At 17.3% G+C, this 27169-nt stretch overlaps 2 protein-coding genes across 7 annotated transcripts; one reads left to right on the plus strand and one right to left on the minus strand.

Annotated features, from left to right (window-relative positions):
• The first annotated feature begins 655 nt into the window (after positions 1 to 655).
• On the plus strand, positions 656 to 27136 carry LOC108002196 (diacylglycerol kinase eta). 6 transcript variants are annotated; one of them, XM_062080641.1, is made up of 23 exons: positions 656 to 1406; positions 1769 to 1973; positions 2404 to 2540; positions 2745 to 2836; positions 2913 to 3043; positions 3260 to 3428; positions 3503 to 3605; positions 8597 to 8919; positions 9232 to 9549; positions 9624 to 9775; positions 9873 to 10119; positions 10416 to 10684; positions 11119 to 11372; positions 11525 to 11813; positions 12543 to 12770; positions 13199 to 13301; positions 13394 to 13663; positions 13751 to 14045; positions 14133 to 14453; positions 14701 to 14796; positions 15108 to 15239; positions 15347 to 15491; positions 26766 to 27136. In XM_062080641.1, the coding sequence occupies exons 1-23, from the start codon at positions 1368 to 1370 to the stop codon at positions 26786 to 26788; spliced, it is 4341 nt and encodes a 1446-aa protein (XP_061936625.1). In that variant the 5' UTR covers positions 656 to 1367; the 3' UTR covers positions 26789 to 27136. The 6 variants fall into 6 exon arrangements, with proteins under 6 accessions (XP_061936625.1, XP_061936624.1, XP_061936628.1 ...); XM_062080640.1 differs by lacking the exon at positions 26766 to 27136 and having other exon boundaries at positions 15347 to 15996; XM_062080644.1 differs by lacking the exons at positions 656 to 1406; positions 1769 to 1973; positions 2404 to 2540; ... (2 more) ...; positions 3260 to 3428; positions 26766 to 27136 and adding an exon at positions 5976 to 6117 and having other exon boundaries at positions 15347 to 15996.
• On the minus strand, positions 23412 to 27111 carry LOC108002197 (probable glutamate--tRNA ligase, mitochondrial). Its single transcript, XM_028668965.2, has 9 exons — positions 26974 to 27111; positions 26651 to 26885; positions 25614 to 25809; positions 25306 to 25520; positions 24546 to 24768; positions 24222 to 24382; positions 23970 to 24133; positions 23728 to 23885; positions 23412 to 23649 (listed from the first exon to the last, which is right to left on the minus strand). Exons 1-9 carry the CDS (start codon positions 27071 to 27073, stop codon positions 23569 to 23571), a joined length of 1533 nt encoding a protein of 510 aa, XP_028524766.1. The 5' UTR covers positions 27074 to 27111; the 3' UTR covers positions 23412 to 23568.
• Positions 27137 to 27169: the final 33 nt, after the last annotated feature.

Raw genomic sequence — 27169 nt, forward strand, 5'->3', positions numbered from 1 at the left:
ATGTTATTAAAAATGTGAGATCATCATAAGATGGTTCTCTATAATGTACTTAGTGCTAAATATAAATTATAATAAAATATAGATATAGAAGACAATGAACAATTTGATAACCAATTTATTGATGATATATCAATCATTGATAACTCTAATTAATCACTTTTTAACATGAGTATTATATATTATAATATAGAAAAATATATTTTATTTTTGAAATTCTATATAAATTCTATAATAGAATTATAACATATATATCTAATAACATAAAATAAAAAAAATTAGATTCACACATTTAGTTATTGTGCTTGAAGAAATTAGACATTATTTTAAACACTTATATTAAAGTTATTTGGTTTTATAATTTGTTTATTAAATTATTATTATTCAACTTATTATTAAATTAAAGTAATGTTTAAATATTAATTTATTGTATTTTTATTTTTATATCATAATTTTTATCATCGCGATCAAAATACTTTAACATTCCACAAGTAACCTGAACCGATAATCTTTAAGGAACATCTAATAGAACGATGTATATATATATATATATATATATACGCATTCGTTTATTCATTATTAATTAAAAATTACAAATGAATTTATATATTAAAAATGTGTGAGATTCATTTATTTAAATATAAACTGATATTTTTAAATTTTCTTATTAAATATTTATGATATATATGACCTTTATGTTTTTATTTTTCATTATTGATATTATTATAAATTTTTGAACACATTATTATAAAAAATTAATAAAAAATGCTATTAATTCGATTATAATTTGTATTTAAATAAATTATTTTTTAATTTAAGTAAATTATTCTATTTTAATTATATATTCTATTATTTTTATAATTTTAAATAATTTTCTATTTTTCTAAATTTTAATTAATTACATAATCAATATAATATAAACTATTCATATATGTTGGTATTATTGAACTTTTGAAATATTCCTTAATAAGTTAATTAATTTATTTTCATTTTAAATTTTATTTTCATTACTCATTTATTCTATAGCGGAGAACTTTTAATAATATGATAATAATAAAAATATGTTGAAAACAAGATAAATAATATATATAACATAATTCTATAACAATATTTTATGTTTTCATTCAAATATTTATTTATAAATGAGGTGACATGACATGCGCCATGGAAAATAGGACATAGCAATGGCTTAAAGAAGAAGAAAAGATCGTGCACATAACTATTACTTCAATTATTTCGATGCTCAGTACGTTTTTCTATATTTTTTGTATGTCTAAAAACCGATTTCCGTTTGAACATAATATTTGCAATTGGTCGAAATATGTACAAATTATATACATTCAAATGTTGTGTTTGAAATTGCAATTCAAATGTCACCAAAGCAACAAAGAACTCATTCTCGATTCAAGGTAATTTTGATTTATATATGAAAAAATATATAAATATATATAAAAAATTTTTTGAAAATTATATAATAAATTATATGATAATTGTAAAAATAAATATAAAATTTGTTGCTTATTAAATAATATAAATAATTAATTTAGATTAATGAAAAATGATAAATATGATAATTTTTTTATGAAAATATAAATATTATTTAAAATAATGTTTATATATAATTCATATTTTTTTTATAAAATTATAATTTTACTTTTTGGAAAAAATATCATAAATACTTACGTTACAATATTGAATATAATAATTTATTAATATGTCTTAATATTTTTATATCATATTAAATGAAATAAATATTTCTTATAATTTTAAGGTGATAACTCCATTTCGATCATTAGTTCTTTGTGGTGAAAGTAGACAAGAAATGGAAGACTGGTTGAATGCATTAAGAACAGTAACAAAAAATTGCCCTCAGACAGATTCTGGAATTGCAGAAATGCTTAGTGGTAATCATCAATGGTATGCAACAAGTCATGCAAGACCAACATATTGTAATGTTTGTAGAGATGCTCTTTATGGTAAATATAAATATTATATATTTTTATATATTTTTATTATATATTTTATTTATTATATATATATAATATATATAATTATAATAATTCATGTATTTATTAAAATAAGTTTAAATAAGTTTAATTTTTTAATTTTTATAAATTATATTTTAATAAGAATAAATATATTATAAAATAATTTAATTTTACAATAAGTAATTAATAATTTTTGTTATAGTATATATTTTTATAATACTAAATTTAATTAATAAAAAATAAAATAATATAAAAGATAATAAAAAATTATTATGTATATGATAATCTTTGATTTATAAATTCATATAAATATTATTATATTTTAACGTATAAATTATAAAAAATGTTAATAATTACAGGTATTATAAATAATAATATATATTATATATAATGTATATGTTATATTTATATATTACAGGTGTTACTTCTCATGGTTTAAGTTGTGAAATATGTAAATATAAAGTTCATAAACGATGTAGTATAAAAGCAATAAATAATTGCAAATGGACCACTTTGGCATCTATTGGCAAAGACATTATTGAGGATAAAGATGGGGTATATGTAAAAAGATTATAATTTATTAGTATAATTCTGTTAATTCTTTTTCTAAATTTTAACATTAATTCTTTACATAATCTTGTGGAATTGCTAAAATAAAATGAAATTTCTAATTGTTATGACAAGTGATATTTTGTACTGTTTTTTATTAAAAACAAATTATAATTATTATAATATATTTTATGAACTATTCTTATACAGAATATTACTATGCCTCATCAATGGATGGAAGGCAATTTACCAGTATCTTCAAAATGTTCTGTATGTGATAAAACTTGTGGTTCTGTACTCAGGTATAATATTATATTTCAAATATATGCATAATTTAAATTTAAAATTTTTGTTTAGTTTCTTATTATAATTATATAGGCTTCAAGATTGGAGATGTTTATGGTGTAGAGCTACAGTACACACAGCTTGTAGACCTGCCATGAGTGTTAAATGTCCATTAGGACCAGTTAAATTGAGTGTAGTTCCTCCTACAGCACTGCATAGTATAGGTAACATTATTTATAATATCCAGTATTTTATTAATTATATTTTTTTATAATTTAATTGTATATATATATATATTTAATGAATTTTTTTTTTAAACTTATAGAATCCATAATTTTTATAGAAAATTTTGTTTTTTTTAAAAAATCTTAATATATATATTATTTTTACAATACAATAATTTTTAAAATTTTATAAAGAATGTAATAACTATTTTATAGGTAGTGATGAAGCTTGGGAAGCTATAAGACCTACTGGATGCAGTCCACTTTTAGTATTTGTAAATAGTAAATCTGGTGACAATCAAGGTATTAAATTTCTTAGAAGATTTAAACAATTATTAAATCCAGCACAAGTATTTGATCTGATAAAAGGAGGACCAGGACCAGGGTAAAATGTTTTACAAACTTTCTTATAATTTTAAATTATTTGAGAATATAACTTATTAATATATAACTTTATAGGTTAAGATTATTTCGTCATTTTGATCCATTTCGTATTTTGGTATGCAGTGGGGATGGATCTGTTGGTTGGGTTCTTTCTGAAATTGATCGTCTAGGAATGCATGTAAGTAAATTAAATAAATAAATTAAATAATTTTTTTTTGGCTTGATAAATTCTTGCTAATTGCATGAGATTACGTAGTATACATTTACAGCTCTTGGCTACCAAATTATATATATATATATATATATATATATATATATATATTCATTTTAAACATATTTATGCTATGCAAAAGCTATATTGTTCTATATTAATATGCATGAAATATTTAAATTATAATTATTTATACATTTAGAAATCATAAAATTATTTTAAACAAAGACTTGAGGTAAAATAATAAAGAAGTTTATCTTTTTATTATTAGCATGTTTGTTTATTATTAGCATTTTATATTATTGTTTTATATTATTATTTTTAATGTTATATTATCTTATTGTCCAGTCATTATCATCAATGAAAGCAATTTTATAATTATATTTAATTATTTTAATTAATATAATAAAACTTTCAGTATTTTAAAATCTATAATCTTATCAGACATTAAATTTATTAGTTTTAAGATTATTAATGATTTTGTTATTGTAATAAAAATTAAGATTACAATAAAAAGTTATAAACTAATCTTTTTTTAATTATTTTTTAAAAATTTTGATTATTTATTTTTTTTAAAAACTTAAATTTTATATGTAAGTTAAAAGTAAGTTATTTTTATTCATATATTTTAAATAATAAAAATTTATATTTTTATTATTATATTTTTAAATTGAAAATATAATATGAAAAATGTAAAAAAATGATCATATTCAATATATGATTTAAAATTTTATAAAAATTAAAGAAATAAATATTTAAAATTAATTATTTTTTAAATTTATTAATTGATATTAGAATAAATTAAGAGAGTATAATTTTATAAATATTACAAAAAAGTTAAGTATATAACAATGAAAAGCTTTCATATTTTAAATAGCATGGTGTGTCTTTTTTATAATTTTATTTCAGATGATACTGGTGTTTGTGCATTAGGATTCTTTGTATACATGAAGCTTCATTAACTTTATTTGTAGATGGTAAGTGTATGTTAAGCATGTAATTTTTGAAAATTTTTTAATGTCTTATTTATATATATTTAAAAATCAAATATTTAATAATCATATTATTATTTGTATTTTTAATTTAGTATTTCATATTATAATTCATTTTAATTTTTCATTGTTTGAAAGTTAGTTAGTTTTAAATTTATAATTTAAATCAATATACAATTATAATTGTATATTTGTGATTTAAATAATTACTAATTTAAATAATTACTATTAAAATTTTATTATAAAATTTGTAACTTTATGTTTTATATATTTTATTAAAGGATGTTTATAAGATATAAAGTTTAAAAAAAATATATAAATTTGTATAGGAAAATAATTATTTTATTTAAAAAGATATACTTGTATTACAATTGTTATGTATTGTTGCTAATTATAATATCTAATAAATATTGCAATGTTCAAAATTATAATATATATAAACAATATTAACAATATATTATATATATTGTTAATATGTAATATTAATATACTAATAAAAAACATTACATATATAATATATATAAACAATATTAACAATATATAAACAAATTTAAAAATAAAGTGAATAGTTATATTAGGCAATATAAAAGATTTTTAATAAAATTTTTTTCAAATAAATATTATATATGAATAGAATGATTACAATATAATAAACAAATGAATTTTGTTTGTGAACATTGTTATACTGAACAACATAATGTAAATTTAATAATAAAAAGCATTCTACAAATATTAATTAATAAATAATATACGAAATATTAATTGAAGAAATTTAATTTTTTTTTGCATTCATATGATTTTTGCGTATCGAAATATTATTAATTTAGTCTGAAAATATATGGATTTATCGATTTTATCAATTATCAATATATTATTAATAATAAAATATTTCTGATATCTATATATATTATTTAGAAAATTTTTTCAATTTTTTATTTAAATATTAAATATATAAATAAATATAAATAAATAATTTTTATTTTAAAAAAAAAATAATACTTAATAGAAAGTAGAATTAAATATTGAAATTATATACTAGAAACATATTGATATATTAAAGAATTCTTAATATTTATCATCCTTAAATATTAATTATTTATAATTTATAATTTGAAAAATTAAATTCAATTAATATGATTGTACAAATTCATACTGCATTTAAAGAATTCAGATATAATATAATATGTATAAAATTCATTTGTTTAATTGTTGTATATATACGTGATTTACTTTTGATTTATATATTCGTGTTTATTTTAGTCTTTTAGCCTTACACTTTCAAAAAAAGGACAAAATTTCCGTAAATTTATCTTTTATGTTTCACTTATCTTGTTATATTATTCAGTGTAATTAAGAGACTGGAGCAGTATTGGAACCAGTGGAATATGGATTAAAGTACAAAACAATACTCCCTATGATTATAACAATGGAATTAATTCCTCTGGATTTGGATTTGTAGTGGAATGCTGCACCAAACGATTCAAAAGGTGTGTGATTGAATTGTATAGTGTTCCATATAATTATAGATTGCAGTCATAGTGGTAATATAAAGTATAATTGCAAATGATAGTATTGAAAATAAATTTCATAAATATTAGTAGTATAAAAGATATAGGAATTTTAAGATTTTAAATCAATTTTAACAAAATTATATTAGATTTTTAGGTTTTAATTTTACTTATGAAGAATATTTTATTACATATTCAAAAATAAAGATCAAATCAATATATAGTTATTTATTCTTTTTTTAATAATTTTTTGAATTATTAAATATTATTTTGTTTATAATATTATGCTGTTAACAAAATTTTGTATATTTGTCTTGGAATAAATATTGTTAATTATAAGTTTAATAGTATATAGATTTATATGTATTAAATTAATAGTTTTAGATTGTAACTAATTAGATGCTTTAATAATATTAATTAATATTTAATCTATTTGATTCATTATTAAATTATAATGCATAAAAAAATTGTATTTTTTTATAATATCAATTTTTAATAGATATGAAAAATATTATCTTAGTTTTTTTTTATAATTTTTTTTTCATTGAAAAATATACTTAAATATAACTATTTTAATAATCATTTAAGTATTTCTATTATGTTTTTTTATAAAAATTTTTTTTTATGTTAAAGAATAATTTTTAAATCATATTTATTATATCTTATGTAATTATACTAATTACCACATACAAAATTTATACTATGGAACTAATAAAAATTTAATGATATCAATTCTAGAATGTGGCATTTGTAAAATTAATATTTATTCCTTAACTTATTAATTATTTATTAATTGGATCTATGTGCACAATGATTTATTTAATTTTATATTATATATAATCTAGATCAAAGATGATCAACTGATGATTTGTAAGCTATATGTGGCTTTTTTTATCCGTTTTTCTTTGTTGCTCTATTATTATGAAAATTTAGATTTGAAAACTAAACTATATTGTGACTTGAGTAAATTTTATATAAAATAAAAATTACAATTTACAATAAACAAAATTATAATTTGAAATAATTTATTTTAATTCATCAATTTTATTTTAAAAATGACTTATAAAAATTAATTTTATTTTTCATTAAGTTGAAAAGTTATTTAATTATTTTATTAGTTAATGAAATAATTAAGTAATTTTTTATTTTTGTTAAAATTTTCAAATGAAGTAAAAAATAATATAGATTTTTATATTAATTTTAATTTTAAGTATGTTATATATCTTTTGTATATATTTAAATAAATGTATCTGAGCATGAAGTGTTAGATGAAGGAGTGAATGGATTGGTTGTATAATTTATAGCAAAGTTGGTCAAACCTGATCTAGGTAATCTAGAAAGTAAGAATATGTAAAGTAATTTTAAATGTGTTTTTTAGTGAAATTTTTTATTGTAATATCTTGATTATTATCCTTTCTTATTATAACATTTTAATTTACAATAGAAATATTATTTTCCATTTTGGTAAAATATATTTTTAATATATTTCATAATTATAGTTTAGTTACATATTTATTTATATTATATGTTTATAATTATTGTGAGATATTTTTTTATAATAAAATTTTAAACATATATATTTCTTAAAATGATTTCATTCATTTTAATAATTATTTAATTTCATTTATGAAAATTTTTGTGTTTATAAAAATTATTAGATAAAATTTTCTTTTTTTGTTTTTTTACAATATGTACATATAGAAATATAATAAAATATATTATAATTATTTCTATATATTTTTTTAAATTATTTTTTATATAAATTAAAAAATTAATATTAAAAAGAAATCTTCATTCATCCTGATTTTATATCATTCAGTTATGTATAGTTATTTTAAATAAAGTATAAAGATTTAATTAAGAAAAATTTTATAAAAAAAAGAAGGAAAACTAAATGATAATTTAATATATATGTTAAACATTAATTATTAATAATTATAATTATTATTGAAGGATAACAAATATAATTATTATTATATAAAAAATATTAATATTTTATAATTATAATTATATAATTATAATATATAATTATAATTAAAAATAATATTTTTATTATAATTTTTATTGTAATTCCATCTGTAATAAAAGCTTTTTAGGAATTTTTAAATTTTTAGTTTGTATGTAATAAACAATTTAAGAGGAATAGAATTCTATTTGCACAGTAGATTAATAAATATTTTATAATATATTTTATGTTTAAAATTCTTATTTTTATTGTAAGAACTAATATTTTTTTTGAATGTTAATTATTGCTTTGCTTATATGCAATGTATGCTATATAATAGATAAAAATATAACAATTTAATCCATATTTCTATATATTTTATTATATCAATATAAAAATAATGAATTGTATATAATTAATATAATAACATATGATTTATATAGATTTTTTAAATGTGCATGTAATTTTTTAAACTTTAACAAAATAATTTTTTTGCACAAAAATTTAAAATAGAAGCAGTGTCAAGTTGGAGTTCTACCATTGGGAACAGGAAATGATTTGGCACGTGTTTTGGGTTGGGGATCTTCTTGTGATGATGATGCTCATTTACCTCAGTTATTAGAAAAATATGAAAAAGCAGGCACAAAAATGCTTGATCGATGGAGTATTATGACTTTTGAACGTAGTATATCTTTGCCATGTCCCAAAAGTGTTTTAAATCATCCTGATACTGTACAAAAATCAAATATTGCTAGTCAATATGAAGAGAATATTCTTACCCATATAACAAATGTTTTGGAATCAGATCAAGAAAATATAATTTTATCTAGTATTAGGTATGTATCTTCTATAAAGTGTATATAAATATAAATTATGATATAAATTAAATTAATGATAACTTTTAAAGTAAACTTTCTATATACAATTTATTATTTAAATTAATTTTATCCAATTTATTTAGTCTTAAATAGAGTTATTTAATTAATTATATTTTTATTATATATTATATTTTATTATATTTTATTATATTTTATTATATTTTATTATATTTTATTATAAAAAATATAATCTCTAATTCATTAAAATATGATATAAGAAAAAAATAAAATCAGAAAAAAAAATTATATTAATAAAATACTTACTTGCAGAATTTTATGTGATACAATAAAAGATTTTGTAGCATATATAATGGAAAATATAAACTCAGAGGACCAACAAGTGGAAGAAAAATGTAAAATACTTCAGCAAAAATTTAATTTGTTCTTAACAATATTATGCAAAGAAGAAGAATATCTATCAACTGAACACATAGATGATGCTGATAATATTAATTTACATACTGAAATTTCTGTTTCATCTGATAATTGTGAAAAAGGAGTATTAGAAAAGCCAGAGAAAGATATAACAAATTTAAAAAAAGTGCAAAAAAGAAAACAATTTGCAGATAAAGAAATTGTCATGTCAAGGTATATTAAATATTTCTTTATTTAAAAAAAATATAAATTTATTATAATTTGTTCTAAATTTAATAAAATTTTAGAGCAAATAGTTTAAAGAGAACTGTAAGAAAATTTGTAGAATATGCTCAATTGGTTATAGATGATCAAATTAATGTCAACTCAAAACATGGTAATAAAATAGCAAATACAAATAGTTCATTAGATGATAGTACAATAATAAATTCAATATTGAGTAAGTATAATTATATAAAATTTTTTTAATAAATTCCTAATGTATTTTATTCTTTTATTATAAATATTTTTAATAATAAAAAAATAATATATTTTAGGCAAAAAAAAACAATTAAATATTCCTGGTTTAAAAGTAGATCATGTTGAAAGTTTATCTGTAGAAACACTAATAGAATCTGTAAAAAGTACAGATAATTCAATATGTACTAGTCCAACTCCTAATGTAGCATCTTTAAGTCCTATACCAGATCTTAGAAGAGATTCTCAACCTGAAGAGATATTAACATTACCTGCTCCTGATGGTTTTGCTGATAGTAGACGAAATAGTGAAAATTTACCTCAAGGGTAAATATTGTAATTTTTATATCGTATAGAAAATATTAATAAAAATTAGATTCAATTTTTATTTATTATTTATTTTTTGAATACATATGAAAATATTTATAGATATTCAAATATAATATATGAAATTGTATTTTATAAAAATAAATTTTAAAATTATTTTTTTTTTATATATAAAAGTTATTCTAAGAAAAAAATTAAATTTTATAAATTGAAAAATTTTTAATAAACAAAAATAATAATAGCAAACATAGAAATAATATTTATTGATAATTAATATTTATTGGATTTTCTTTTAGTACATTTAATTTTCATACCTCTATGATTCCTTGTATGGATAATGAACAAGAAACGGAAATACTTGAATCTAATGACCAACAAATATCTGATTCCAATAATATAGAAATTTCTTCAGAATTTCAAGTTAGTGTTACAAGAACCACTTTTGATACAAGTTCACCTTCAGAAGATGGAACTACACAAGACATTTCATCTGATATAGATTCAATCCAATCACCAGAACATGAACAAAAATCAGAAAATAAAACTAAAATGGAAGTACTTAAAGGTAAATTGTAATAATATCATTAATATAAATATTTAAAATTTTTATTACAAATACTTAAACTTTATTTTAATTATTATTTAATATTTATATTAAAATATTAATTCAACTAATATCTTAAAAATTATTTATTTAAATTATTTGTTATTATTTTAAAATTTGTTTATGATATAAAATCTTTTTATATTTCACACTATTTTTAATATAATTATCATAAACTTTTATTATAACAATCTTGTTTAATAAAATTTATAGTATATAAATAATAATAGTATATAATAGTATATAAATAAAATTTATAGTATATAAATAAATCAAATTATTTTAAATGATAAAATGTTACAGTTATAATTGATAGTTATAATGAATATTTAAAATATTTATATGTATATTTTTATATTATATTTTATATTTTATTTATATATATTTTATTTTAGGATATATAGGTAGTGATACATTTGATTCCGAAATTAGACACATTGATTCTCCTGATAATTCAGAAATGATTACTAGTGAATTACAAAATTCTGAAAGCTTAATAGGACAAGATTTAACTAGTATTATAAATGGAGAAGAATATGATTCTGTAAGAGAGTATTTAGAAAATGAATTAGAAAATACTGATATTACAAATGAAATTGCTAAATCATTTAAGAAATCAACAAAATATTCTACTGTTATAGAAATGGAGGTAACAATTAATACTAATAATATAATATATTTACTAATATTCTATAATTATGTTTATTTTTATGAAAGAATTTACATATATATTATATAAATATTAATATATATTAATATAAATATTAAATGTATTATTAGAATTTATTCAATTTTTATTAGAATAAATTTAAGTACAAAATGGGATCAATAGAACAAAATGTAAACAAGGCAAATAAATTTAAAGAGCAAGATGGTAAGGCATCTGATTTATTACGCCCTGTTTGTTGCTTTACTGTATCTTCAGATACTACTCCAACAAATGAAAAACGTAATAGCTTTCCACCCACAATAAGTGTTATAATTAATCCTCCCAGTCCATCAATGTCAATTGAAAGTCAACATGATTCAGATGCAGAATATAAAATGAATCCTTATTTAAGACGACATACTAACGAAAGTATGGAAAGATGTAAGTTAATTTTAATTTAAGTTTAAATTTTTATATTTAAATTCATATAATTTTATAGTAATGTAATAATAATGATTATAGATAATAGATGATAAATAATAGACGAATGTGTAATTTTTAATTTAAAACATATTTGTTTTTTTTTATTATTATTTATTCTTATTACTTATTATTTATTCTTTGATATGAAAAATATTTTTTATCATAACATGCAAAAAAAATTTAGTAAATATATATATTATAATTAAGTATTATTTATTAAATTAAAATACTAATAAAAAATATATATATTACATTAAAAAAGAAATAAAAGAATGTATGAGTTTTTTATAAGTTAGATTTCTTAAAAGTTTTGTTCTAAATTTCTTGCACTTATAATTGATATTTTATATATATGATTGAAAATCATTTTATTTAATATTGTTAAAAAGTAAAATAATATTTATATAATTTTAAAAAAAATAATTTGTAAAATTTTATATTATTCATTCTATATATATTTGCACTTTATATGTATACATTTTATATATATATATATATATATATATATATTTGCACTCTATATACATACATTTAAAATTTTTTACTTTTTTTTAATATCCTTTTAAAAAATTCGTAATATTACTTAAAACTTTTTTTATAAGTTATTTGTTCAATATGTTCAATATATGAAAACTTGTAAAATTTTATTATCTAATATAATTATTTTTTGATTTTATGAATGGTTAGTAAGCGTGGAACTACCTGAATTAGGTTTTTCTCCTCAAGCAACTCGTCGAATTAGTAGTGGAAGTTTGTTAAAAGCATCAGAAGTTGTTTCTTTAGCTGCTACAGCTGCAAGATTTGGTGGTTCTAATGCAAGTTTACGTCATGAAAGAGTCAAATCTGTTGATAAAACAGAAGATGTTAAAAAACTTCCAATTATTAATCCATTAGTTCAGTTACCTATGTGGCCAAGTAAGTAAATGTTTTAATACTTATATAATTAAATTATTCTAAAATAGAATAATATAAAAATATAGCAAGATCTATTTTATAATTGATATTATACAATCGAATATCGAATATTTTTTTAAATTGAAATATGATGTATAATCATAAATTAAGAAAATTTTTAACATTGTATTTATATATATTATATATTTTTATCACGGTCAATTTCAACTTAAAAATAAAAATTGTTTTAATTATTTTATTCTTTATTATTAAATAAAAAAATATTCTTTCATAAATTTTTCTATGATTAAAACCGATAAAAATGTTATTAATATTCTTATTAAAAAAATTATATATATGTAATATGTGTATATAATTTATTTATTATTTTTTATAAGAATAATTGTAATAATTACATATTTTTTGTATAACAATCTATATCTTTATAGATGTTAGTGGAGGAACTGGACTTATTAGTCAAGCATTACTTGCAAATGCAGATGCACTTTGTGCTGCAGTATCACCATTGATGGATCCTGATGAAACATTAATGTAAATAATATACTAAAGAATAAAATAAAATATTAATTATTTACAAATAATATTAATAAATAATTAAAATAATTTTTTTTTAATTGTTACAGGGAAGGTTATTTTGAACGTTGTGTTATGAATAATTATTTTGGAATTGGCATAGATGCAAAAATTAGTCTTGATTTCCATCATAAAAGAGAAGAACATCCTGAAAAATGTCGATCACGAGCAAAGAATTATATGTGGTATGGTGTATTAGGATCTAAACAATGGTTACAAAAAACATATAAAAATCTTGAACAAAGAGTACAATTAGAATGTGATGGCCAACGAATACCATTACCTTCCTTACAAGGAATTGTTGTATTAAACATTCCAAGGTAAAAACATAAAAATAAAATATAATAAAAATATAAAAATAAAATATTTTCATTAATATTTTATATTTATAAAAATATATTTTCCAGCTTTATGGGTGGTACAAATTTTTGGGGAGGCACAAAAGAAGGAGATTTGTTTTTAGCACCTTCATTTGATGATCGTATATTAGAAGTTGTAGCTGTATTTGGTTCTGTTCAAATGGCTGCATCACGATTAATTAATTTACAACATCATAGAATTGCACAATGTCAAACAGTTCAAATTAATATTTTGGGTGATGAAGGAGTACCTATACAAGTTGATGGCGAAGCTTGGATTCAACCTCCTGGTATTATACGTATTATACATAAAAATCGTATGCAAATGCTTTACAGAAATAGGGTAAATATTATTAATTTAAGATTATAGTGACAATATGCGCCAATAAATATAGTCTAAAATATAATTTTTTTTTTTTTTATAATATAGGCACTTGAAACATCTTTAAAAACATGGGAAGAAAAACAACGCAGTACACTCAATGCAATATCCCAATCAATATCAACTTTAAGCACTACACAATTGCAATCACAATCTAAACTTCTTCAAATACATAATAAACCAACACATTTAAATGAGGAAGAAATGTATATTCTATTGGGATTTATTGAAGTGGTTACAACTTTAGTTAAGTGGGTTAAACTTCTCATTATATCACATCCAAGTTTGGAACCAGATTTATACCAAGTTGCAGCACGAACAGCACAGGCACTTGAACAAGTTCATCCAGATGGAAAAATTTTGCAAGGAGTTAATAATTTTTTATTTTATATTTACAATTTACTTATAATTATTTTTAAATATAAATAATATAAATAAATATTTTTTAAAATATTTTTTTTATTATTAAATTGTAAAATATATTCTTTAAATAAATTAATTAAAGAATTATTATTTATATTTAATATTTAAATATATTATTTATTTATTAATATTATTTATTATTATATATTTTTTAAAGTAATATATTTTTAATAATTTAATTTTCATTCAACAGATTAATTTAAGACCAGTAGTAACAGAATTGGTGTCAAGTGCAAGACAACTTTATGAAGACTCATGTGAATTACTCAGAGATAAAGCACATAATTTAGTAAGTAATAAATTAATATTCCTTTCACTGTTGTACTTTTGCTTATCACTGTTTGAGATTAAAATAAACTATAAAATATAATAAATAATGAAATAAATTATACAATATAGAATTTTATATTATCATTAGACGGATTATAAGATCAAAGTAGTGAAGAATAGGCAAAAGAATGCAAATTTCTATATTACTAAATTTAATGTGTACATTACAATTGACAATCAAATAATCAACAGTGAAAGGGTTAATTCTTTTTTGTATATCAATAAAATTTTTAATAACTTTATAATAAATAAATAAAATTTATAATGCAGAAATTACGAGAAGACTTAGAAAATAAACTTTCATTTTCTTTGGCCAGTATGGAACAAGAATTAAAAAAATGTACATTTGATGAAGGAGGTACAAGATTAGTATATTTACAAAACTTACCATCAGATGAACAGGTATAAAAAATTTTTAATTTAATAACATATTTTTTAAATCTTTAAATATAATTTATATGATTAGAACATAGTTAATACAATAATATAATGAAATTGTTTATATTTAGGGAGATAAAAAGAATCGTCATAGAGGTTTGTTTTGGTTAAAGTTTCGACGTTCAGGAATTAATTCTGGAACAAATCTTGCTCGAGATCAAATTACTACATGGGGCGTACAAGAAGTATGTTGCTGGTTGGAAAATCTACAGTTAGGTGAATATACCGAAAAATTTATTTCTCACGATATAAGAGGTAGGGAGTTATTATCATTAGCTCGTAGAGATCTCAAAGAACTTGGTATTATTAAAGTAGGACATGTTAAACGAATCTTACAAGCTATCAATGATCTAAATAATTAAATACATGACATTTATTTAAATATTAAAACTATACAATTAATTAAAATTATTAATTAATTAAAGTAGTTAGTAATTAAAAGTTTAAAATATACAATCAAACAAAAAATGTTATGCCAGTTAATAACTATCTGGATGCTATTAACATAGATTTAAAAAAATATATAGATACAAATATACATTATTTGAAAAATAGAAAAAAGATTATACAATTAAAAATTATGTGTAACAATAAGATAGAATACAAATATAACATGAATATTCTAATAAAAAGGGGCACTTAGTGTGACACAGCAATGTTATATGAAAATTATTTTCTATACTGCTGTATTTAATAAAATAATATTACTTGTGCCAAACTATTGAACTGATTCTACGTCAAAAGACAAATAATTATACTTTAGAGAACTTTAAGAAATTTTTAATTTTTTAAAAGTATTAATATATGTTATAGACATGTCTAATAAAATAATTCATATTATATATTATTAGATATGAGCATAACATTAACAATGCATTTATTAAACAAAGATTTAAATATTAAATTAAATTATAATTTAATTAAGAATTAAAAATTATATTTATTCTTTTTTATATTATGCAAAAATTAAAGACTTGGATAATTATATATTAATATAAATTATTATATATAAGTTTAAAAATATATATTATATTATTATATTTATTATATTTAACTTATATTTAGAATTTCAGAATATTGTATTAAATTTACTTATAACAGTATTAATGTATTTGAAAACCACATTCTAAATTTAAATTTGAAATAAGTCAATTATGTTATTTACATAAATATATTTAATTTATAATTATTTTATTTTAACTTTTCTGTGCAAAAAGTAAAATGTGTATGTATATGTATAAATATTAAGGAAAAACTACAGTATATTTATTAGAAAATAATATTTAAAATTTATAACTTTTTAATAAAATTAATAATTTAAAATTAATATAAATTAGTACTTTCATATGACAGTCACTAAAATAAAGATAAAATAAAGATAAAAATGAAATATTTGGAAAATTTATAATATATATAAATTAAAATTTATTAATAAAAATTACAATATAGAATTTTAGAATTCTTTTTTGCAATTAATAGATATATGTATGTAATAAAATTAAAAAATAATTTTTTATATGTCACTTTTTATATTTCATATTTTGAACTTAAAAAAATTTTGAATTAAAAATTATTTTGAATTAAAAAAATTTGAACTTAAAAAGAAAATTCTTAAATTATTATTTAGCTATTGTTAGTTATATATATTTAAATATAATATATTTTATTTTGTGAAACTTATTTGATTTTTCTTTATCACTTGTATTTGTTTGATTTATTTTATAGATATCATTTAACAATCATTTTAATTATTATATCATTGGTTTGTTATTTTTTTATTATTCATTTCTTATAATATTGAAGAAATCTTTTTTTATTTACGAATAAAAATTAAAATAAATACTAATATGCTAAAAAAAAGTCATAAAGTGCTTTTTTCAAATAAATTAAATTTGCTATTATTTATGATTTCAGTCAGAAAACTTTTATTTTACCAATAATAACAATAATAAATTTTTATAATTGTTTACATCTGTAGCAAATTTTTTAATTTCATTTATTATGTAGTTTATAATATATATTTTGTTGTTAAATATTGTATATAAAAAAAATTTTTAAATTTGGAAAATAAAATTATAGATATTTTAAAAATCATTTACAAATTTTATTAAATCAAGAGTATTTCTAAACAATGAATATAAAGAACTAATAAAAAATATTTATTAAATAAAATAAATACATAATAATAGGTATTTAAACTATGAAAAAAGTAAAGTAAGATTATAATGTTATGAATTATAAAATTTGCAATAATGGCATATTTAATTTTGTTTTATAAGTACAAAAATTAAAATAATAAATTAAAATAATAATTTAAGATTATAATCATTATTTGTTAAATTATTATTTATATTTAAAATTACATTTAGTATAATTTAAATATATACAAAAATGTATAGCTATAAATCCTTATTTATATATATTAATAATTTATATAAACTTACATAAAGATATATATGTACACATATACATACACATATATACAAAAATAACACACTGTGTACATGAAGTGCTCTGCAATTTTTTTATCATCTAGTGTTTTATTACATTTAAATCTTTAATTAAATTAAAAAGCGCTTAAGAAAACATTTTTAACACAATCTAACATAATTAAATGAAAGTGAAATTCCTATAATCATATAATAAGAGTTTTGAAATAAATAATAATTAAGATGATAATAATAATACTGATAATAATAAAGAAAAATGTGTATGAAATACCTGCCAATGGCAATAAAAATATCATGTACAAATTTAATGAAAAATTTAGAAAATTTTTTAAATGTATTATAATTTTTTTGTTGCTATGTTAAAATTATATTATTATGTTAACTATGTTAGCACGCGATTGACAATTAAAATTCAAATATATATCTATAAGATTTCTATAATATTACATTTATTAAATTAATTAACCAAATAATAGAAATTAATCAATTTAACTTTGAAATAATTTATTATAAATGAGCTCATGTAATTATTAACATTATTGTAATTATTATAATTATTGATTATTGCCAATGTTACTATTACTATTAATTATTTTAAATGCAAAAAAAAGAATCACTATCTTTCAGAACTATCTGTGGCTAAATTGTCAAGATTTAGTATTTTTTTTAGTATATTGCCTTTGATCATATTTTATTTATACTTTAAAAAGAGTGATAGAATTTGAAGATAATATTATCTGGGATAATATCTAATTTCAAATTTATTCACTTCATAATTCAAGCATTTAATGCATTAATATTCATCTCTTATGAGATTAATGAGCACATATTCTCTGTGTGTATGACAATGTGTGTATGATGTATTGTATTATATTCAGTTTGGAATATATAATATGTGTGCATAATATATGTATAAATGCATGTGTGCTTGTGTATTATATGAAATGTGTTTATATTTGTATGTATCTATAAATGTTTTGTACATATATTATTAATAATTTCAGTATCCATATTATATATATTGCATTATTATATTATATCATATTTTATAATTTACATTTATATTTATATTATTGTTACACTCCATTATTAATTTTAAAAAATTTTTGATGTTGCAACTAATTTGGTTGATCAGTAATGCCTCGTTAATTATAAATTAAAAAGAAGATTATATGTATCAAAACTAAGATTATAAAATTCTATTTTAAAAAATTATGAATAGCTATTAATATAAGTAGAATATTATTGCACAAATATTAAAAGTATACGAGTAAATTATTATTTTACACATTCTTCAATCCTTAATTCTAAGTATTAATGAAGATATCTATGTTAGTGGAGTACAAATTGACGAAGCACTACCATATTGCTTTGTATATATGTATACATATCTTATCATTGATCTCAGTATTCATATTTTTTTTTTTATTTACATTTGATATTTTTTTGTCAGTATGATGTGATGTGATGTTAAGCTTATTAAATAAAAAAAAATTAAATCAATGAACTTATAATAATAATTTTAGAGATATTTTAAGTTGCTATAGAAATAACTATAAAAATGTTTTAAAAAATAAAAAAAACGATTTTTAATAATTGATTAATAATGATAAATTTTATCTTCTTAAATTTATAAATAATATATTAATAATTATTTTCTAAACTTCTTGAATTAATATTATTAATGAATATTTCATATATCACAAGTTATAAGATACCAATACTAAATTCTCTTACATAATAAACTTAATAATGAAATAAATGAAGCTTTATAAATATATTTAATAAATTATAAATCTAATTGATGTATTTAATGTAAAATCATAAAAAAAAGTTTACAATATATAATTTGTAACTCATATTAATATTATTAATTAATAAATTATTTATTGTGTAAGAGAATCATGTTTATTCTTTTTATTATAATAATATATTAATGCATATATACATAATATATGTACTTAATATGAATATGTGAAATGCATTAAATATATTGTAAAGATATATATAGAAAATTTATGTACAGAATCATGTGTCTACATAGTCTATACACATGTATAATTGTAATTGTACATTATATTACAATTATACAATAACTAAAACTTTTGAAATGAGATATTGTGGTTTTAATCTTAATAGTTTTTTAGATAATCTATGTTTAACAATTAATTTATTATCTTTCATATTTATTTGTGTTTTAAAATTAACAGATAAATATATAACTTTAATCTAATGTATAAATGTTTTCAATACGTGAATCAAAAATTTTAAAAACATTAAAATAATATTTAAAATAATTTTTTAACATAAAAAATTGTCACTATTATTATACATTATATATTACATTTATTCTTACAAATAATAAGTTTTTTTATTAATAATATAATTGAATGAATATTTTTTTATAATATGTGATTAAAAAAATTTGTCCAGTAATTCTATTTTTTTTTAACAAAAATTGGAAATATTATATGATTCAATCTATTAACTTAAAAAATAAAAAAAGAAAAATTGTTTCTCATTATCTCATTCTCATTCTCATTATATTATATTTATCTTTTTTATAGTATAAATATTAATGAAATATTTTGAAATGTTAATAATATACTTATGAAATTTTTTTAGATTGTATAATTTGATATATATATTATGTTTTCCTTTTAAATATGATCAAATGCTCAATTTATAATACAAAGTGAAATTAATTCTCTCTCTCTCTCTCTCTCTCTCTCTCTCTCTCTCTCTCTCTCTCGCTCGCTCTCTCTCTCTCTCTCTCTCTCTCTCTCTCTCTCTCTCTCTCTAGCTCGCTCGCGCGCGCGCGTTATGTGTGTGAGTGAGTGTGTGTTAGATTTCAATGTAATTTGCAAGTGCCTATCTAGATTTTCTAATCATAATATGTAAACAGTATTTAATTAGTATTTGATTAATTTATTATTATTATTAAACATATATTAATTTCAATCTTACACTATGCATTCCAAAAAAAATCTTATATTTAGTATTATAAATATATATTATAATATATATTAGTATTATAAAAATAATTTGCATGTGATATTTATTTATAAAATAATTATAATAAAAATTATAATTTACATATTTAATAAATAATATTATATATATATATATATATATATATATATATATATATAATGTTAAGCAATCAGTTATAATTTCATACTTGTATATTTAATATTTCTAAAAATTTAATAAGAATAAATTATGTAATAATTATAATGCATATATTATGTGATAAAAAATAATGAAAAAATATGTATAACTTAAAAGAAGATAGTTTAAAGATTTTAAAAAATTTATTTCATTTTAAATATTTAATGAGAATTTTATATATTTATGTTTTATTTTTTTAGTTTATTTAAATATTACTTTCCTTTTTATATAATTAATTTAATTTAATATAATTAATAAATAATTGATAAAATTGATGTTGATTAATAAAAAATAAAATTAAATTAATAAAATAAATGAATAATAAAATTTTTTTCTTATATTTTTGGAAAATGTTTTTATTTTATTGTATAAAATATTAATTTGAAATTTATAATAACAAATATAAAATATTTTGAAACATTCTTATATAAAAAAATCAATACATTATATTATCTAGAATTGCATAAAGAAATATATCTGCTATGCATTCAACTAGATTCTTTCAAATTATTTATGTTTTCTTGTTTTCAGAATAAATCTTAGATTAAATTATGATGTATTATTCAATTCCAAAATTTATATATTATTTATTTTCAAAATTTTATCCTTGCTATAAATGATATTAATAAATTCATACAATTATGTATTATGTAACTTTTACATATATTACAATTCTTTTTAGACTATCATAAATGTTTTAAAAAGATCATTTATGGTGTAATAGTTTTAATTTTACAATAATCAATTACATTTAAAAATAACTTTTTCTAAAATTATACAAAATAGAAAAAGTGATGGATATCTTTCATCAGAAAAGGAAAAAAGAGAGTTTATTACATTAAATTCAATTTTTTTAAAAAATATCTTATTGAATTCAAATTTAATAAAAAAAGAAAGATATTAATTTCATTTATTAGTTATTTATAAATTCAATTTTTAAAGTATATGTTTGTTGTTGAAAACTATATAATTTAATGTATTTGTATCTCTTCATCTTTCATTCTTGATGAAATCTTTCTTATAATATTTCTTATAATTATATTCTTTTAATCACTTTCTTATAATATTTTGAATGATATTTTCAAACACATAATTCAGAAAAGCATAATCATAATTGTTGAGAAGAGTGAAAGCAATAAGCATTTTATTTTACAATAATAAATTTTTCATATTACGGAATTATTTAAAATTTATTTATTTATTTGAAAATGGAACATATTTTCAAAATAAAATAATATTCTTATAATAAATTTTATATTTAAAATAAGTTATGTAATAATTTTAAGAAATAATTTTATATTGTTATTTATTCTTCCTTCTCTAGAATTAATTTAATATATATAATAGATATAAATGTAATTGTTATTTGAAAATATTTGTAAAATTTTTTTTTCATTAAAATTTTCATGTATTAGAAATATAATTTATGCTCTTATAAACTATTATCATATGTATTATTTTAATCTTATTAATCTTATTAATCTTAAAAATTAACATTTGGTATTTACATCATTATTATATAATTATTTTTTATTATATTATATATCATATAATTTTTATATAAATAATTATATAAAAATACTAATATTAATATTAATATATTAATATTAGTATGCATTATTTAAAAATAAATTATAATATTTTTAACATGATATTAAAATTTTTATTCTCTCAATATGTAAGATATTCTTATTTATATCCCATATAATTTTTCAAATGTTTGATAATAAAGAACAAAAATGAAATTATATTGAAAATGAATATTAATCAAAATTTAAATTTTGATATTTATATTTTTATATGATTTAATATTATATATTATGATTTATATTAGATATATTATATAATATTAATATATTTATTATTTTTGTATATTTTAAAATTATATAGAAAATATATAATAATAATAAATATTTTCTATAAATGAATTTATATGAAAGTTCCTATAAATGAATTTAAATTGTATTTTTATTTTTTTAGATAAAATGAAAGTTTGATAAATAAATTTTAGACAGTAATATTAATTTTTAAAAGTGTAATATTATTTTTGTTTATAAACTATTAATAAAAAAAATAATATTTATTTTCATGTTGCAAATGTATTTAACATTTGAATTAAATTAAATTAAATTCAAAAAAATAAATATCACTATTTTTCATGTCACCAATGTTTTATATTTTAATATAAATTTACTATAAATTTATCTTTACATTTATATATAATATGAAATAATATAAAAAAAAATACTATTTTTTATAAATATCATCATAAATAAATTTTAATTCATAATTCTTTTTTACTATCTTGTTACAAAAGATTAAAAATTATATGAACATCTGAATCCTATATATTTTTATATCTATTATTTATTACTTCTTATATATACTTATATATACAATTCATATGTAAATAAAAATGAAAATTGTATAATAGTTTATATATAAAATTAAATGCTTTTAAATTTTTAAAAAAATCTTTAAAAAAAAAAAATGCTTCATAAATAAAAAAATTGACTAGATATTCAAAATTTTTATTCTATTTAGAATTATTTTTATTCTATTATTACTAAAGAGCAATTGTAGTTGAAAAAGTATTCATTTACAACTATAATATTAAATTATAAGTATATAACAAATTTATAATTTTTTTTTTTAAATTTTGATCACAATTTTTAAGAAATATAGCGTTTTATTCTTAATAGTGTAGAATCTTTTCCTAAAATTTCCATCATTTCAGCTACTGGTGGACCTTCCTAAAAGTATTAAAATACATTATGTAAAATAATTTACATAATTTACAGATCTATAAATTTATAATATTTTATATTTACTTTTAAACCACTAAGTATAAAACGTAAAAGTTTCATCAATATTGGATAAGGAATTTTATGTTCATTAGCAAATTTTTTTAGATAATTATTTATCCATATATTATTAAAATTTTGAATGTCAATTTCAATCAATTTTTTTTTTATTATTTTAAGTGTATCTGTAAAGAAAAATGATTGTATACAAAATTTAATAAATTTAATCACATATAATATTTTTTGATAAATTTTTTAATAAATTATACCTAAATATTCTAGATAAGTAGTATCTAATGGTTTAGTTGGTATAATCCATAAAAAGCTTAAATTTGGAGATACAAGATCATTTAATTTTGATATTCTATTTTGTGCCCATTTTAATGTAGAAATGATATGATGTTCGTCTAATTGTAAACTTTCATCAATTTGCCTACAATAATATTTAATATAATATTAAAAATATTTAAAAAATTTTAAATAAAAGAAAGTAAAATAGGTATTAGATAAATTATGCATACCTATTTGAAAATGTTTCCATAACTAATTTTTTGATTCTTTCAATTAAAAATTTATTGTTTTTTTCGTTTGCTAATAATTTTGTTATTTCTAGTCTATTAAATTCTAATAATCTTGGAGGTGAAAGTTTATTAGAATTTACTTTTATCTTAGAAATATTAAACTGTAAAATAATTAAAATAAAATAAAATAGTGGAAAAAAAAATATATTTAAATATATATATCATATTTCATATATTACAATTTATATTAATTCAAAATATAATATTATAATATAATATTAATGGCCAATATATTACAAGAAAAAAGTATAAAAACTTAAGTACTTGTTTAATCAATTCTTCATAACTATCAATATAATGAGCACCTCCTTTATTATCAAAACCACCACCAGCATGAATAACATAGTTTAACACTGCTAATGGAAAAATTCCTTCTTTTCTAAAAGATTCTATATTTATATCATTTTGTCTTTTTGATAATTTAGTTCCATCAGAATTTAATATTAAAGGTAAATGTCCATATATAGGTGGAGTCCAATTAAATGCTCTGTAATAATTATACTAATATTTATTTTCTACATATATAGTTTATATTTTACTTCATTAATAATTTTACTTCATTTTGAAAAATTTTTGATCAAATTATTATTTCAATAATCTTAAAATCATATTTTTTCAAATTATTGTTCATATTGTTAATAATGAATTATTTTTTAAATTAAAAAAAAATAAAAATCTCTTAAGCCATTAAAATTTGAAACCTAATATCTATATAAAATGTTACAAATTTGAAGAAGCATCATATCAGAGAAATATTTTTCTATATATTCTTCTATATATAAACTTTTCTATATATATATATATATATATATATATATATATATATATATATATATATAAAATAAATAATGAAAATAGACATATTTTTGATTAAAAATCATTTTATTAAATATTAATAATTTATTAATATTAATATTAAAATTTAATAATTTGCCTAAATACTTAATAAATATTTTTTATAAATACTGATAAAATGAAAGATAATATTATGTGAATTACTTATAAATTTTATACAAATACTTACTTATACATCATTATGTGCTTAGGTGTAGATACTTGCCACTCAATTCCTCGTAATACATGAGATATTTCCATAAAATGATCATCAACAACATTTGCAAAATGATAAGTTGGATAACCATCTGTTTTAATAATAATTGGATCTCCTTCTCTTTTTGTAATATCAAGTTCTACTTTACCATATATTAAATCATTAAAATATTCTATTTCAGAAGATAACTATAAATATATAAATATTTATAAATATAATTTCAAAAAATATAATATTATTAATGTGCCATATATCATATAATGATAATACATTTTTTATACCTTAAATCTAATACAAAAAGGATTTCCATTATTAAGTTTTACTTTTATTTCATTACTGCTTAAATTTCTACATCTATTATCATATTTAGGCACTTGTCCAGTTTTTATTGCTTCTTTTCGCAATAATTTCAATCTATTCTCTGTACAGAAACAGTAATATGCAGATTGATTGTCTATGAGCTTAAGCACTTGTTCTCTGTAATTTAATAAGTGATATATTGATAGTTTTTTAATATATTTAAAAGAATATTAATAATAATACTAATATATATAAAAATTTTTTAATTAAAATTACATGTAAAATTTAAATAATAAATAAAATTAATTAATAATATACTAACTTTTAAAATGGTTTCCTTATAAAACATAAAAAATGTTAAATATATTTTTCATATATTTCTATTATAATATTAATATCTGTTTTTTTAAATAATATTTATTTTTTTGAAAACAATAATATAATTTTTTTAATTTTATTTAAATGAATTTTTAAATTTTTAATTTATATAAAAAAATTTATTTTAAATTAAAACTAAAATAAATTATAATGATTATAATAAAGTAGAATTTTCTTTACAATATTAGTTTTTCTTTTTAATTTTTTTATAGCTAAAATATAAACTAATACTTAATTATAATAATATAATAATAATTATAAATATAAATAATTACTTAAATTATAATTATTTGAAATATAATTGTTTATATAATATAAAAATATAATTGAAATATAATTGTTATATATAATATAATTGTATAATTTGTACTTTATATTATATATATATTTTGTTGAATTTGAAAAAAAAATTTCAATTTGAAAAAAAAATTTGAGCTTTAAGATATAAAATATTATTATTATATTTAATAATTTTATAAAAAGGTTTATAATATATATAATATAATATATAGTTTTGTAATAGTTTTATAAATATAAAATTTATATTGCATTTACATATTTGTAATTATAATAAAGAAATAAATTTAATATTTATTATTATTTGAATTGAATAATATGAATCATATGAATTATATCATACTTGTATATTTCAAGTCGCTTTGATTGTATGTAAGGTCCTGCAGGTCCTCCTCTTATTGGATCCTCATCAGGTATAATTCCAGACCATAATAAATCATTTTGTATTTTTTTTACAGTTTCAGGTATGCATCTAGTTTGATCTGTATCTTCAATTCGTAAAATAAATGCACCATTATTAGCACGAGCAAATAAATAATTATATAATGCAGTTCTTAAACTTCCTACATGTAATAAACCTGTAATTTTTTAAATTTTTTACATGTTAAGATTATTTACTTCACAAGAAAATAAAATATTCATAAAATAAATAGAGATTTTACACACCAGTTGGACTAGGAGCAAATCTAACTCTTACTTGTACTTTTTTGATGAATCGTTTTTGGATAAATTGAACATTCACAATATGAAATATGTTATACTTCATACTTTAAACTGAATTATGTTAAAATTTTTAAATAAATTTCATTAAATATTGTTATATGTAAAACTATTTTATTTTATATCATACTACAAAAAGAGA

This window comes from Apis cerana, linkage group LG10, assembly GCF_029169275.1.
Source record: "Apis cerana isolate GH-2021 linkage group LG10, AcerK_1.0, whole genome shotgun sequence".
NCBI lineage: Eukaryota > Metazoa > Arthropoda > Insecta > Hymenoptera > Apidae > Apis > Apis cerana.

Excerpts from the sequence above, each read along its gene's own strand:
- LOC108002196 (XM_062080640.1), top strand. The coding sequence starts at position 1,368 with ATGTCACCAAAGCAACAAAGAACTCATTCTCGATTCAAG. Across the intron at positions 2,837-2,912 it reads ACTTGTGGTTCTGTACTCAG|GCTTCAAGATTGGAGATGTT; the intron begins GTATAATATTAT and ends ATAATTATATAG. Across the intron at positions 15,240-15,346 it reads ACTTACCATCAGATGAACAG|GGAGATAAAAAGAATCGTCA; the intron begins GTATAAAAAATT and ends GTTTATATTTAG.
- LOC108002197 (XM_028668965.2), bottom strand. The coding sequence starts at position 27,073 with ATGAAGTATAACATATTTCATATTGTGAATGTTCAATTTATCCAAAAA. Across the intron at positions 24,769-25,305 it reads AAGCACATAATGATGTATAA|AGCATTTAATTGGACTCCAC; the intron begins GTAAGTATTTGT and ends TAATTATTACAG. Across the intron at positions 24,134-24,221 it reads ATGGAAACATTTTCAAATAG|GCAAATTGATGAAAGTTTAC; the intron begins GTATGCATAATT and ends ATATTATTGTAG.